The sequence below is a fragment of the Sorex araneus genome, chromosome 6 (assembly GCF_027595985.1).
Source record: "Sorex araneus isolate mSorAra2 chromosome 6, mSorAra2.pri, whole genome shotgun sequence".
NCBI classification, from domain to species: Eukaryota; Metazoa; Chordata; class Mammalia; order Eulipotyphla; family Soricidae; genus Sorex; species Sorex araneus.
The window spans coordinates 22019160-22035272 of NC_073307.1; the positions used below are offsets into that span (position 1 = coordinate 22019160).

At 53.3% G+C, this 16113-nt stretch overlaps 1 protein-coding gene across 1 annotated transcript in view; it reads left to right on the forward strand.

Moving 5' to 3' along the window:
• The window catches only part of SLC23A1 (solute carrier family 23 member 1), a 21129-nt gene continuing 5016 nt past the window's right edge, over nt 1–16113 (forward strand). The window contains exons 1-15 of the mRNA XM_004609914.2: nt 1–73; nt 1485–1546; nt 2051–2188; nt 2580–2737; nt 4319–4407; nt 4634–4701; nt 4815–4996; nt 5098–5218; nt 5415–5571; nt 5895–6042; nt 7311–7416; nt 7646–7775; nt 7878–8021; nt 8474–8569; nt 13489–13755. Of these exons, the coding sequence (XP_004609971.2) occupies nt 1–73; nt 1485–1546; nt 2051–2188; nt 2580–2737; nt 4319–4407; nt 4634–4701; nt 4815–4996; nt 5098–5218; nt 5415–5571; nt 5895–6042; nt 7311–7416; nt 7646–7775; nt 7878–8021; nt 8474–8569; nt 13489–13736 (1920 nt within the window). The 3' untranslated portion in view covers nt 13737–13755. The remainder of the gene's footprint in view (nt 74–1484; nt 1547–2050; nt 2189–2579; nt 2738–4318; nt 4408–4633; nt 4702–4814; nt 4997–5097; nt 5219–5414; nt 5572–5894; nt 6043–7310; nt 7417–7645; nt 7776–7877; nt 8022–8473; nt 8570–13488; nt 13756–16113) is intronic.

The window sequence follows — 16113 nt, forward strand, 5'->3', positions numbered from 1 at the left end:
ATGAAGCTGCTGCCCAGCTGGAGAGCGGTTCTGCCCGTGGGCCCGAGGTGGCCGTGGGCACAGCCACCCAGAAGTAGGTGGGCCTGGGGTGGCCGGGGAAGCGCGGAGGGGAGCCCAATGCAGGGGTAGCCCTCAGGTTCAGCCCCAACCAGCTGGGAAGCCTTAATCCGGGCGGTGGGGGGGGGCGGCGGGGGGCTCAGCACTCAGTCTGCTCCGGGCCTGTGGGAGCTGTGGGGGGGGGTGGGCAGGGCTGCCTTTCTGGACTGGGATACAGCTCTGAGGCCTTAGAATCCCACCTGACCCCCGATTCTGTTTAATGTCCATCTGCCTAAAAATGCCTAATTCTGGGGCCAGAGAGATAGTACTTCGAGCAGGGTGCCTGTCTTGCTTGTGACCAACCCAGATTTGCTCCTGGACACGGCGTGTGAACCCCTGACCCCTGCCAGGAGTGATCCCTGAGCACTGAGCCAGGAGTCAGCCCTAGCACTGCTGGATGTAACCCCCAAACAAATTGGAATTACTTTTGCGTTGGGAGCGGGAATGTCATATTTTCTGTGTCTGCATGTGTGTGCTGAATCACACTGAAAGCCTCACACACTCAAGGTAGGACATGCCGTACAGCTGAGTGATGCCCCTGCTCCCCACATCTGCATTTTGCATTGGCTCCCACAAGTCAAGTCCTATTGCTGGAATCCTCAGGCCAGGCAGCTCTTTTGTTAGAGACCCTCGGTCACGGTCACGTGCCCCAGGACCTCCTCCCCCACCCTCACCCCCCAGCAGCAGTGGGGTGGGGCTAGGGAGTGGGGAACCAACTGCTTACCACCTTTTTTTGGGGTCCTCACCTGGGAGCTTGGGGGTATGCGGTTGCAGTGCTGGGGATCGAGCCTGGGTCAATGAGCGCTCCCCGCCCTGCTTATGATATTGATTTACAGCATGAACTTGGGAGTCAAGTCGGGGCCAAGCTGCATTTTAGAAATATTTTTCTAAAATGTGTGGCCTTTGGTCAGCTCATCCTCTGACTCTGTTTCCTCATCTGTAGGAGGGTTCAGGGTGCCAAGAGCCCGCACCCTAAGCAGGAAATCTGGCGCACTCACCCTCCTGATGAGTGCAGGCATGACAATGACTGGAGCTTGTTATTCTTCACGGAGGGGAGCCCCATTCAGCATGTGACAGACCAAGAGCCTCTTGCCACTCCCCTTCCTCTCACCTCCCTCCCCTGGGGCTTGGTCATCATCCAAGACTGTCCCCCCCTCTCCCCCGCCCTTGGCAACCCGGTCAGGTGGCTGAGCCGCCTGTGCCAGGGAGGAAAGGTGGCAGCGCCCAGCGGCCTTTACCACGATGACCAGAGTTAATACCTTATCGCCACCCGGTGCTTTCGTAATCGGGGCCGTGGATCTGGTTACAGATTTACTTGGAACAATGTCTGATGTGCCGAGTAAAGTCCTCCTTGGCCTTCGCGAAGTTACCCCCTTTCTCCTCCTCAGGAACCGTTCACACCTGTGCCTCAAAGATGAGTGCCCAGGAGGACCCCGAGGGCCGGACCCAGGTGCGGGGCTGGGGTCGGGAGGGGTGTGGCACGGGCTGGCCGGGGCAGCGCAGGGGCAGGGGTGGCGGGACAGAGAACCTCTCTCTGATGAACTGGATCAAGAGGAACTGTCCCAGCTACTGCACCTGGCAGCTGGGGGGGGGGCGGGGGGACACAGATCTTCAGCTTGGGGGTCACCCTAGGTGGGCATGGGGGTGAGCAGGCCATCCCTGGTCAGTGCCCCTTCAAGTCCAGCCTCTGACGGGTTCTTCCTGGGCATCAGGGGGCGGGAGCCAGCTCAGTGGGCACAGTTCGGCTTAAAGCAACGTGAGGTGGGTGCTGGGTGCTGGAGAAGGGTGGGGCAGGGGGCAGGGGACAGCTGGGGGCGGTTACAGTCCGGAGAGGGGCAGGCCTGGGCCCCATTCTGAGACTTACACTCAGGCTGCCTGATGGCTTCAGTGCCGCTGGACACTGCCCATCCCCATCCTGCCAGCCTCAGGCCCTTTTCTCTGCTGCTGTCCCTAGCATGACACCTCCAGCCCGGCAGCAGAGCCCCGTGCCAGGGACCCCCCGGTGGCCCTATCCACAGAGCCCAAGTTTGACATGTTGTACAAGATCGAGGACGTCCCGCCCTGGTACCTGTGCATCCTGCTTGGCTTCCAGGTGGGCTCCCCTGGGGTTCCCCAGCTCCACTCTGCCTGTGCCCCAGGATCCCAGCCCCCGCTCGGGTCATCAAAGTTGTCTGGGGTAACAGGAAGTGAAACTTGAGGTCAGCACAGTGACTGTCACCAAGGGAGGGTGGGAGGGAGCCTCTGGGGGCGTGTGCGTGAGAGGATTAATCCATGGGCAGTGTGCGGGGCCTTCTGGGAGAGCCCCTCCCCCCAGCTGCAGGAATAAACTGAGTGGGCGGGTTAGTAACCCCCAGAGTGGGGAGCAGTGGGCCTGGCTAGGCTCATTGCTCAGGCGACTGGAGGCCAGACCCCGGGGCAGCCAGGGGACCTTTAAGGTCTGTTCCCTGAGCCCGGGGGCCCCCTCTCGCCCTCTCCCCATCCAGCACTACCTGACGTGCTTCAGCGGCACCATCGCAGTGCCCTTCCTCCTGGCCGAGGCGCTGTGTGTGGGCCGGGACCAGCACATGGTGAGTCAGCTCATTGGCACCATCTTCACCTGCGTGGGCATCACCACCCTCATCCAGACCACCCTGGGCATCCGGTGAGTGGCCCCACCCCACAGTGGCCCCTGCCTCTGGCACTGAGGGGTAGACCCTGTCTCTCACAGCACTCTGTTTTTCTTTTGCTTTTTGGGTCACACCCATGCACAGGGGTTACTCCTGGATCTCTGCACTCTAATTTCTGATGGTGCTCGGGAACCATATGGGATGCTGGGGATTGAACCCGAGTCGGCCACGTGCAAGGCAAATGCCCTACACGCTGTGCTATTGCTCCAGCCCCTCTCACAACACTCTTTTACTTTTTTTTTTCTTTTTGGGTCACACCTGGTAGTGCACAGGGGTTACTCCTGGCTCTGCACTCAGGAATTACCCCTGGCAGTGCTCAGGGGACCATATGGGATGCTGGAAATTGAACTCGGGTCAGCCACATGCAAGACAAATGCCCTACCCACTGTGCTATCGCTCCAGCCCCTCTTTTACTTTTTTTTTTTTTTTTTTGCTTTTTGGGTCACACCTGGCGATGCACAGAGGTTACTCCTGGCGCTGCACTCAGGAATCGCCCCTGGCAGTGCTCGGGGACCATATGGGATGCTGGGATTCGAACCTGGGTTGGCCGCGTGCAAGGCAAACGTCCTACCCGCTGTGCTATCGCTCCAGCCCCTCTTTTACTTTATTTTTATATATTTTTGTTTCTTGCAGGGGGTGGGAGGCATGCCTGGGGATGATCAGGGGTTACTCCTGACACTGCACTCCTGGCGGGCACAGGGAACCATGTGGGATGGCGGGGAATGAACCCCCCGGGTCAGCTACATCCAAGGCAAGCACCTCACCCCTGTACTCTTGCTCCAACCCCACTCTTTCACTTTAGTTTGGGGTCACAGCCAGTAGTGCTCAGGGTACCATGTGGTGCCTGGGATGGATCCAGAAACACATGCTCAGCTAGTTGAACTTTTTAGGGATCTCCCAGGACTCTCGCGGGGTGAGAAAGACCCCCCACCCTCGCTCCCTTCTCTTGCTACTCTTACTCCTAGGTCAGCCTTAGGGTCAGGATTCCGGGGGCCCACCCTGGCTCCCCAGTTGGGACTTGAGGATGTCTGGGATTCAGGGTCTAGGCTGTGCCCCCTGACCCCCATTTCATTCCCTGCTGGCGGCCCTCTTTGGGGTCCTGCCCCTAAGGATCTCACCCCATACAGGGCCTCCCATGAAAGCGTTGTGGATGTGGCCAGGCTGGAGAAAGGTGGAAGGGGCCTGTGGCCGCTGAACTTGGGGCGCTGCCTCCAAGCACACAGTCCCTCAGAGCAGGAGCCAGAAGGAGAACCAGACTATAATCTGGGGCTCCTATTTTCACTTCCTTGGGTCCCAAAATGTGAAGCGTCCTGCCTGAGGTTCCAGTGACTTCCTCCTTCTCCAGCCTCATCTCTCTGTGTCTCTGTCCCCATGTCATCCTTATTATTATTTTCTGGATCATACCCGGCGATGCTCATGGGTTATTCCTGGCTCTGCACTCAGGAATCACTCCTGGTGGGCTCGGGGGACCATATGGGATGCCAGGAATTGTACTATCCCTCCAATCCCAGTCCTCGTGTCATCCTTAGTCCCAACGCCGCCCTGTCTCCTTCCAGGCTGCCGCTGTTCCAGGCCAGTGCCTTTGCATTTCTGGTCCCAGCCAAAGCCATCCTGGCCCTGGAGAGATGGAAATGCCCCCCAGAAGGTGGGCATACTTGTGGGTCCACGTGGGAGAAGGGAGGCCCGGGAGCTTGTAGGCAGCTGCAGCAGGGGTGGAAGGGGCCTGTGGCCACTGAACTCCGAGCAGGTGGTCCCTCAGCAGGAGCTGGGAGGAGAACCAGACTGTAATCTGAGTCTCCTATTTTTGATTCCTTGGGCCCCCAAAAGGTGAATTATCTGATCCCTGTCCCCATGTCCCCTTCTGTCCCCAGAGGAGATCTACGGGAACTGGACCCTGCCTCTAAACACCTCTCACATCTGGCACCCCCGCATGAGAGAGGTGGGTTCGCCTGTGGGAATAGGCCTCTGCTGACTTGGAGGATGCCTGCAGGGTTTTCATATAGAGCTCATGGCCTCTCCATCGTGACTTATCGCCAACCTTTGCCTTTCCAGGTCCAGGGTGCAATCATAGTCTCCAGCATGGTGGAAGTGGTCATTGGACTGATGGGACTGCCTGGGGCCCTGCTGAGCTACATTGGGCCTCTCACGGTCACCCCTACTGTCTCCCTCATTGGCCTCTCTGTTTTCCAAGCTGCCGGTGACCGAGCTGGCTCACACTGGGGCATCTCAGCGTGGTGAGTGAGCCCCAGGCCTGCTCTGCCCCACGTTGCTTGCTCTTCCCGTCTCCCTGAGGCCGTGGCCTTCCAGACATCTCCTCCTTGTGCTCCGCCCCCAGCTCCATCCTCCTGATCGTCCTCTTCTCCCAGTACCTGCGCAACTTCACCTTACTGCTGCCTGTCTACCGCTTCGGCAAGGGCCTCACTGTTTTCCGTGTCCAGATATTCAAGATGTTTCCTGTGAGTTGCTGGTTGGGGCTGGGGCCAGAGCAGCAGCTAATCCCTCGTCTAGGGCCAAGGTCAGGGCGGGGGGTGTGGTCAAGGGCAGAGTTGAAGCAGAGGTAGGAGGCCCGAGGAGCTGAGCTGAGGTGTGAGGGCGAAGGCTGAGGGAGTCCAGAGGAGGCCTCCAGCGCAGCCCCTGCTCCCCTCCTCCCAGATTGTGCTGGCCATCATGACCGTGTGGCTGCTCTGCTACATCCTGACCCTGACCGACGTGCTGCCTGCAGACCCCACAGCCTACGGCTTCCAGGCACGGACAGATGCCCGCGGGGACATCATGACTATCGCACCCTGGATCCGCATCCCCTACCCCTGTGAGCAGCCCTTCCTGGACCCTCAGCCTCCGAGTCCACCTCAGGGATGCTGGGGGCAGAGCTACCATCAGCTGCGTGCTCAGTGCCTGGTGGAGCAGCAGCATTTGGTTCAAAACCTCCTTCCCGGTCCCTGACTCTGGTAGATCTCAAATCAGCTCAGGCAGGGGAGTTGAACAACTCCCGCCCCCCTCTCCCCCCGCCCCCCCCCCCCGCCCCGTGATCCCTTTTCTTGCCTCCCCTATTCTCACCTCCCAAGAACTGCCTTGCTCACTCCTGACCCACCAGGGGCGCTGCACTCATTCTGTGTCTCCCCCTGAACCCAGGTCAGTGGGGTCTGCCCACAGTGACCGCAGCTGCCGTCTTGGGAATGTTCAGTGCCACACTTGCCGGCATCATCGAGTCCATCGGAGATTACTATGCCTGTGCCCGCCTGGCTGGAGCACCGCCCCCTCCAGTTCATGCTATCAACAGGTATGCCCGCCAGGCTTCCAGCAGCTGAGGTCAGGGCTGAGCACCCAGTGGTATGCTTGGACCTTGTTCTTGCTTAAGAGAAGGGGTGCGAGGAGTGGAGGAGATGAGGTCTGAGGGCAAGGGCAGCAGGAGCCCCTGGGCCAGCTTGTCCTGCAGTGCTTTTTTTTTTGTGTGTGCTTTTTGGGTCATACCCGGTGTTGCACAGGGGCTACTTCTGGCTCATGCACTCAGGAATTACTCCTGGCGGTGCTCAGTGTACCATATGGGATGCTGGGCATCGAACTCGGGTCGGCCATGTGCAAGGCAAACGCCTTACCTGCTGCCTGCTGTGCTATCGCTCCAGCCCGTTTATATTTTGCTGCATCTATTGGTACTTGGGGGCTACTCTGGCTCTGTGTGTGTGTGTGGGGGGGTCATTCCTCATGTAGGGCCATGCAGTCCGTCATTATACCTGGGCTTCTTGTGAGCAAAGGACTTGTTTATCCCATTGACCTCTCTGGCCCAAAGTGTGTTTTTATTATATATTTTTTTCTATTTTCTTTTAATTTTTTTTTTGGAGGGGGGGCCACACCCAGTGATGCTCAGAGGTTACTCCTGGCTTTGCACTCAGGAATTACTCTTGGGTGGTACTCAGGAGACCATATGGGATGCCAGGGTTTTAACTTGCTATTGTTCTCCCCACTTAAAAAAAAAATTATATTTAATGGTACTTTTACCTCTTCCCTTTTGGGTGGAGGAGGAGAGTTTCGGGTATATCCTAGGTGCTCAGCGGCTACTCCTGGGCAGGTGCTTTGTGAAGCCTGGTATCCCCCAGTGCAAACAGCAAACAGCATGAGCAGGGGCCCTGGGAGGCTCTCTTCCTGTGCATTTTTTTTTGCTTGTTTTTTTAGGGGAGGCCATACCCAACGGTAGTCAGGGTTCCCTCCTGCTGGGGCCCAGGGGACCATTTGGGGTGTTAGGGATGGAACCCAGGTCAGCGGTGTGCAGGCAAGCCCCTACCCACTCTACTCTCTCTCTGTTCTTTGCATTTCTACAATCTACTGGCTCTCAGGCAGCTACTATTGGGACCCCCATTTTACATTTGAGGACACTAAGCCCAGAGTCATCCAGGGGACAGGATGAGTGCTTGGACCTGGGCTCCTCCTGGTTTGGAGTGGGGAGGCTACGAGAGTCAGCTGCAACAGATAACTCAGTTCCCTTTAACCCCAGCTGAGCTGCCAGGCTGGACCCCGCCCCCCACCGGCCCCCCACTCGCGCTGTCCTTCCAGGGGTATCTTCACCGAAGGCATCTGCTGCATTATAGCAGGGATTCTGGGCACTGGCAACGGATCCACCTCGTCCAGCCCCAACATCGGCGTCCTGGGGATTACCAAGGTGCCAGCGGGGCCCTCCGCCCAATGCCCGCCCCGTTTCCCTGTGCTGCCGGCCCTGCCCCCAGCCCGTCCTGCTTCAGCCTAGCTCCACTCCACCTTTTAAGCACCCCTCCCCACACGCCTGTGCCAAGCCCAGGCCCACTTGGAACAGATCCGGCTCCTGTGCCAACTAACACGACCCAGCACCCCTCCCCTCCCTGCCTCCTGAGCCCCGCCCCTGTCCCTGGCAGGTGGGCAGTCGGCGCGTGGTGCAGTATGGTGCGGGTATCATGCTGATTTTGGGCACCATCGGCAAGTTTACTGCCCTCTTCGCCTCACTCCCTGACCCCATCCTGGGGGGCATGTTCTGCACCCTGTTTGGTGAGTGTCGCAGCGTAGGTCCGGGGGGACAAGGCGTGGCCCCTGAGCGCTGGAGCCCGGCCTGGCTGCTCCACCCCTCCAGCCCTTCTCCTGCACCCTCAGGCATGATCACGGCTGTGGGACTGTCCAATCTGCAGTTCGTGGACATGAACTCTTCCCGCAACCTCTTTGTGCTCGGATTCTCCATGTTCTTCGGGCTCACCCTGCCCAACTACCTGGACTCCAACCCCGGTGCCATCAACACAGGTGCCTCAGACAGTCTGCGGGTGGAAGGAGGGGGCAGCCCCTCTCAAAGGTTGCTCAGCTCCCAGCTCAACCCAGCCCTGCGAGTCTAGACGCTGAGCAGCTGCCGAGAGGCCAATTACCTGCTGTCCTTTAACACTCTTTCTAGGGACAGATCTTGAGCTTCCCACATGCTCTGAAGCCTTTCACAGCACAATTCTACTATGGTCCCCTGGCCCGGGAGTGAGGACTGTGAGGCCGAGGGTATATGATTAGCTCTGAGTCAATTGGCTGTGACTCGCAAAACTGGGATTTTGGGTTCAGAGATGGGCAAGGGTGAGGGTGAGATAGACTTGAAAGTTGGGGTTTCCTCTTGCACCAGGAAGTTAGCAGGCTGTGCACCAGTGGGAGAAAGTCCCTGAACTCTGCTCCCCAGATGGGCCGTGATACCCACTGACCCTTGATCTACTCCCCAGGCATTCCTGAAGTCGACCAGATACTAACTGTGCTGCTGACCACGGAGATGTTCGTGGGTGGATGTCTTGCTTTTATCTTGGACAACACGGTGCCAGGTATGGGTCCACTGCGGGCAGGAAGCCCAGAGCACGGCAGGCCGCATAAGGCATTTCACAGATGGCCCCAGGACAGAAGCTCCGACCAGGCTGGATGGACCAGGTCCTGGGGGTGTGGCAAGAACAGATATGCTGGTGGCCTCTAACTACAGACAATAGCGTCTGTGTTCTAGGTCTTGGTTCTTGCCCTTTCCAGATGCCACCAACATAGTGAGGTTCCTTTCATGCTTCCTTAGAGAGGGACAGAGACTATTTGGGAAGATTATGTTGGTGACACCCAAATATTACACCCTTTGGTCATGTTGGCTACAAGATGTGCCCCTAACATTTCTCTTTGGTAGCAGGCCTACTGGCAGGGATTGTGGGTACTTCACACCCAAGAACCCTACTGACCCACACAGAAAAGCTGAATGGTTGCTCTGACATTTGCGAACACTTACTATGGGTCCGAGCACTGGAAACAGGGATTGGCGGGTGGGGAGGAAAGGGCCAGGGTTTTCCTAGCACTTGCAGGGATTTGATTTTGGGTTTTTTTTTTTCTTTTTTGGGTCACACCCGGCACTGCACAGGGGTTACTCCTGGCTCTGCACTCAGGAATTACTCCTGGCACTGCTCAGGGGACCATATGGGATGCTGGGAATCGAACCTGGGTTGGCTGCATGCAAGGCAAACACCCTACCAGCTGTGCTATCGCTCCAGCCCAGGGATTTGATTTTGGGATGTGAGTTCTTAGTAGCATTTATGCCTCGGATGGATGAGGGGACACCTGTGAAGGGAAGCAGCTGCCGCAATGCCCAGTGAACCCTGGGAACAGGAAGGCATCCAAGTGAGCAGCTGAAGCTTCTTTATGATTTAGGGATTCATATGGATGTTTACAAGAGTCTCAGAACAGGTAGTTTCTCGCAACTCTATTGACCTGGTAACAATCAGCAGTTAACCCTGCTGGAGATCCCTGTTACCATGCAGACTCCTCCACTACCTTTCAATGTACATTGATAAATCTGAAGCTGAAGGGGTAAATCACTTGCCCACAGTCACGCAACCTGGCAACCCCAAGTGGCTGGTCTAAATCCAGTCCTTAACCATGGGCCTCACAGCTGCTTTCTGTAAGTTGGGCACTTTGCTAATGGGTCATTATGCATTTGCTCTCTACCCATGACAGTCCAACCCTCAGACTGTCAGAGGGGCAGTTGATTTAATATTTTAGTGGGTGGGTGGAAGTGTTTTTTGAGACACACTTGGTATCAGAAACTACTCGTGTCTATGCGCAGGAGCGAACCCTGGGGGAATTCTTACGTGGTGCTGGGATCAAACCAGGGTCATTAGCAAGTGCTTTAACCCTGTGCTCTCTGGTCCTTCATTTCCAGTGGCACTTTTTTTTTTTGCTTTTTGGGTCACACCTGGCGATGCACAGGGGTTACTCCTGGCTGTGCACTCAGGAACCATCCCTGGCGGTGCTCAGGGGACCATATGGGATGCTGGGATTCAAACCTGGGTCTGCTGTGTGCAAGGCAAACGCCCTACCTGCTGTGCTATCATTCCAGCCCCTCTAGTGGCACTTATTTTTATGGCCCTGGGCTGCACAATGATGCAGGGGGTGGGGTGGCGGAAATGTTTTGAGGAACTCCTGTTGCAAGATGGGAAACAAAACTTAGATAAAGCAGTTTATTGTCAGTTGAACCGTCAGTTCAACCTGACAGTTGAATGAGCCTGTGCTGGAGTCATCTGTGGGGCTTGCTGGGTGAGGCGTCAGAGAATGCAAGGAGCTCAGAGAGGCAAAGGGATGCAGGGGCGGACTGGCTGCGACAGCAAGGGAGCTTGGTGATCTCAGACAGTGCTGGTGGTGGCCAGCTGCCACACACAGCCCCTCAGCCACCACCTGTGCTTTGTGCAGCGGGCTCAGCTCAAACAGTCTCCTGAGCCAACTTTCCGAGGATCTAACCCTCCTCCCAATGACCCCCGAGATTTTGGGACCTATTTGGTTTGCACAACTGTGATTTATGAAAAATATAATTTTGGTCATTTAGATGATCAGAATGTTTTTCTCATGTTTATTTCATCTTCATCCACAGGTCTTGGCTCAGATCCCCAATACCTTGGGATTTCCTAAGTGTTAAGAGAGATAAAGTGGGGGCCAGACACAATAGTGGGTAAAGTGCTTACCTTGCCTGTGGCCAACCCAGGTTGGATCCCTGGCACCACATATGGTCTCTTAAGTCCCATACGTGGGACTCAGTCTCAGGAGTAAGCCCTGAGCACTACCGGCTGTGCCCCCAAAACACACAGAATGTAAAAAGGTGTCTATCGTTACTGACATTTTTGGGAGGCCAATCATGTGATTAGAAGGTTGGTTCCTCCAGTCCCGCCCCTTTGATCTGTGGGGAAGAAAAATGGGGGTGAATGTTATCCTCGATCAGGGAAGGCTAGTGATTTAATAAATCCTGCCTAAATAATCAAGTTCCCTTAAAAGCCAGGGTGTTTGCCTTGCACACGGCCAATGTGGGTTCGATTCCCAGCATCCCATATGGTCCCCTGAGCACTGCCAGGAGTAATTCTTGAGTGCATGAGCCAGGAGTAACCCCTGTGCACTGCCAGATGTGACCCATAAAAAGAAAAAAAAAAAAAAAAAAGAAGTCCCAAAGGTGCCAGAGATAGTTGAGAGGGTAAGGAACTTGCTTTGAATGCAGTGGCTTCAGCGACCAATCTTGGTTTGATCTTCAGTATCATCTTGTCCCCTGAGGTTGTCACTTGTGAGCAGACCGAGGAAGAGTCCCTGCTGGGTGTATTCCCTTGTATTCCCTACAAACTCGGGAGAGGTATGGGTGAGCTTCTGAGTGGGTGATAACAGCACTCTGGAAAGGGCATGATGGAAACTCAACACCTTTGCCCATGCATCTTCCCACCGGACTCTCCCTGAACATCCTATAAATTACATTAGTGACCTAGTGAGTAAACAGATTTCCTGAGCTTCTCTAGCAAACTAATAAACCCTGAGGATGAATCATGGGATAATCTTACTTAGAACTGAGGGTTCATGGGGTCGAAGAAATAGTACAGTGGATAGACTATTTGCCTTGCATGTGGCTGACCCAGGCTCAACCCCCAGGATCCCATATGGTTCCCTGAGAATCACCAGGAGTAATTTTTGAGTGCAAAGTCAGGAGTAATCCCTGAACACTGGGTGTGGCACTCTGCTCCTCACCAAAAAGAAGTACAGTTGGGACTTGTTACCAGAGACTGAAGTAGGGGGTGGTGAGCTTGGGAGACCCATGTGGTGGCAGGGACTGAACCCAGGTCCCTGAGTGCAGAGCATGTGCTCCAGCGTCTGGTCATCTCCCCAGCCCAAAAGAGTCGATTCTAAAGGAAGAGGTCGAATGCTGTCTCTTGGGTATCCACAGAGTTAAATTATCAGACACCCTCCTTGCTGGTGTACTAGAATTCTGTTAAAGGGAAATCTACCCACAACTGTTAGAAGACTGGTCTCTGGGGAACCCTGTAACTCCTCTGTTCTTGGGGTTCTAAGCCTGGGTGGCCCAGCATGAGGAAATCTCACTTGTTCCTAGACTTACATCAGTTATTAACCCCAGCTCCCTTGTGAAAACCTCAGCGATCTCAGGAAGATGCCTACTATGGGAGAACTCCCCTCCTTAGTCTCCTCTGTATCCCTAACATCAATTTTTCTTAGCTGAACAGAGGTATTATAAAACAAGCTTAGGGGCTGGAGTGATAGCACAGCGGGTAGGGCGTTTGCCTTGCACGCGGCCGATTCGGGTTCGATCCCCAGCATCCCATATGGTCCCCTGAGCACCGCCGGGAGTAATTCCTGAGTGTAGAGCCAGGAGTAACCCCTGTGCATCGCCGGGTGTGACCCAAAAAAGCAAAGAAAAAAAAAAAAAACAAGCTTAGGGGCTGGAGCGATAGCACAGTGGGTAGGGCGTTTGCCTTGCACGAGGCCGACCCGAGTTCGATCCCCAGCATCCCATATGGTCCCCTGAGCACTGCCAGGAGTAACTCCTGAGTGCAAAGCCAGGAGTAACCCCTGTGCATCGCCGGGTGTGACCCAAAAAGCAAAAAAAAAAAAAAAAAAGCTTAGTATATATGTATATACCAAGTATATATACACTAAGTATATATATATGTATATACTAAATATATACATATACTTAGCTGAATAGAGGTATTATAAAACAAGCTTAGTATGTATGTTTCAAAATATACGTCCCTGTTACCCCCGGAGCAAAGTCTGGGTATTTGATGATCCCATGGACCCAGGATGTGCTAAGTCACATATTCAGATGGACATTTACAGTAACTTAAAACTTTTTCTTCATAAAATTTTAATAGGGCCTAGATAGCTTCCAGAGTTATTTTTTTGGCCACAGCCAGTGCTGAGAGGCTATTGGTCCTGGATCTCTGGGATAGCTGCCCCTGGCAGTGCTCAGGGCACTGTGAGGTGCCAGGTTAGAATCTGTGCCTCCTGCATGCAAAGTATGTGCTCCAGCCCTCTCACAGGTTTATTTTGGGCTTACTCCTGGCTCTATATTTGGGGATCACTCCTGACGGTGCTTCAGGGGACCATATGGGGTGCCAGAGATTGAGTCTGGGTTGGCTGCATGCAAGGCAAGTGCCCTCCCCGTTGTACCACCCCCCCAGTGTTTTAAAGAAATGAGAAGAAAAAAGAAACTAATCAGAGCCCAGCATTATGAAGACATACAGTAAATACTAAGGATCATATCAATACCCTTAGGTTCCCTAGAACACTGACTATATTAGGAGGTGAGAAATCATGGACGCAATTTTGTGCCAGAATATACTTTGAATTAAGAGACTGGATTCCAGAGGTTTGCTTTATGGGTTATGGGAAAGGGAGATGGGAAAAGGCTATTGGCCCTAGCAAGTGACCCAGTGTCCTCTTTCAGGAAGCCCAGAGGAGCGAGGGCTGATCCAGTGGAAGGCTGGAGCCCACGCCAACAGCGAGACATCTGCCAGCCTTAAGAGCTACGACTTCCCCTTTGGAATGCGCATGGTGAAAAGGACTGACTTTCTGAAATACATTCCTATCTGCCCAGTCTTCAGAGGATTTTCTTCAAGGTCAAAAAACCAACTTACAGTACCAGTTGACACTTCAGAAAATATAGACCCTGGATCTGTGTGCACGAAGGTCTGAAATACTACTCCCATGGAAGGTAGGATACTGTTAAGTCTGTTTTGTGTGAGGGTTGAAAATCATAAAGCTAAGAGAAACCAATCAGTGTCCTCAGTAGAAAGACAGACCAGGTAAAAAGTCATTATATGGATTGTTCGGTGAAATTCTAGGCCTTTATGTAGTACTGGGGATTGAACACAGGGCCTCATAAGGCCGTATCTACCAGAGCTACATCCCCATCCATTAGCCGTTTTATAATGAGCAGAATTGCAATGGGTCTGGGCCAGTATATAAGTAGGCCAAAATAGTGCCATTTTCATCTTCTGGGTATCTGGGTAGAAACGGGTCAGCTGGAACCCACGAATCAGCTTCATCTTCTCCAGTATGCTAAACAAATAAGCTTTAATGATATGAAAAAGGAAATACCTAGGACTGGAGAGGCAGGGTGTTTGCCTTGCAAGTGGATGACCCAAGTTTGATTCCCAATATCTCATATGGCCCCCAAGTACCACTAGGAGTTTTGAATGCAGAGCCAGGAATAAGCCCTAAGCATTGCTGGGTGTGACCCCTCCCTCAAAAAAAGAAAAAGAAAAAGAAAAAGAAAAAATAAAATACTAATACCAAATTTGGGCAGGAGAGAGTACGATACAGGAATTAAGGTGCTTGCCTTACATGTGGCTGACCCTGGTTCAAATCTCTGGCACCATATGTGGTCCCTCGAGCACTACCAGGAGTGATCCCTGAACATAGAACTAAAAATAAGCCTGAACACAGAACTAAAAGTGAGCCTTGATCATCACCAGGTGTGGCCTCAAAACAACCCCTCCTCTCCCAATTAACCAAACTGTACATGAATAGAAAAGATCTTTTAAGTTGTCTAGTTTCAATAGTGAGTCCAGTTAAAAGGGCTGATCTGTTACCCTAAATGCCAGGACAGGCCCTGAATGGGGATGACATTTGTCCCAAGGGCTTTAAAATGAAGTGGCTTATGTTCTGGAACTTTCCACCTACCTCTACCTGTAACGCCATGTAGATGGACTGGCTTTCCAGTTAAGTATCAAAGCATTCCAATAAGTTCCCTCAGAGTTTGAACAAAATGAGAGGTCAGCCTAGATGTCTCCTTCATATTAACAGCAGCAGCTGCTTATTTTCTATGTGCCAGAGACAGTCAGAAGTGTTTCAATGTATAATAGTAACACAATCCCAAAAACTGTCATTACTCCCATTTTAAGAGGAAGAGGAAAACTCTGGTAAAAGGTTAAGTGCTTGCCCATGAAATTAGATTAGCAGACAAGAGCTCCGGCTAGTCTTTCCGCTTAACTGTGAGGTTATACTGCCTCTTAACTCAAGTCCATAATCTCCATTCTGCACCATGGTAAACGGGCAGTATGTGGAAAGGAACTCAGCCGTTTCCACTAAAGCTCCGAGGGAAAGGCTCTCTAAGGCCTGCAGACTGGGAGCCGGCTGCGCCATCTGTGGCACTGATAAAAGATGGGACCGACTGCATCGAGGTTCCAGAGAATCAAGTAATATCATTTCTGCTTCATTTCCAAAAAAACCCAAAGCAAAACAAAAAAACTTTTTGAGGGGTGGAATGGTGCCTTGCATGCTGCCAACTTGGGTTCAATCCCTAACCCTCATATGGTCCCCAGTGCCTGCCAGGAGTGATCCCTGAGTGCAGAGCCAGCAGTAAGCTCTGAGGCCAACAGCTGTGGCCCCCAAAACACCACCACCAAAAAAAAAAAAAAAAACACCAAAAAAACCACCCTTTGTTCAGGCGTCTATTGCTAAATACTGGTACTCAAACCAAAGAATCCTTCCTCCTTAGCCAAGGGAAAGTATTTGACAAAATAGACAACATGGTCTTTTAAATCTGGCACGTAAAAGCTCAGGCAAAGCAGAGGGGATAGAGAGAGGGCCTGGAGCAGAGCGACAGTGAACGGGACACTGACTTGCCTGTAGCTGACCTGGATTTAGATCCCCAGCACCCCATACGGCCCCAAGCCCCACCAGGAGTGATCCCGAGCAGTCAGAAACCCTGAGCACTTCTGGGTATTAAAAAAAAAAAAAGGGGGGGGGAGTGCTGGAGGAACAGTACAGAATGGTAGTCTTGCACACGGCTGATCAGCTTGACCCCCAGCACCCCCTAGGGTCCCCGAGCCCCTCCAGATATGGCCCAAACCAAAAAAATTAAAACAAAGATATTTTTAATAATTAGTATGAGGCAGAACTATATGGGGAATCAGGAAATTGTTAGTTGACAGCCCATCCCGAATAAAGATTAGTCACCTATACATAAACAAGCTTGCCGGACCGCGCAATTGCACAGTGGATAGAGTGCCCGTCTCCATCCCTGGCACCACATACAGTCCTCTGGGCCCAGTCAGGAATGATCCCT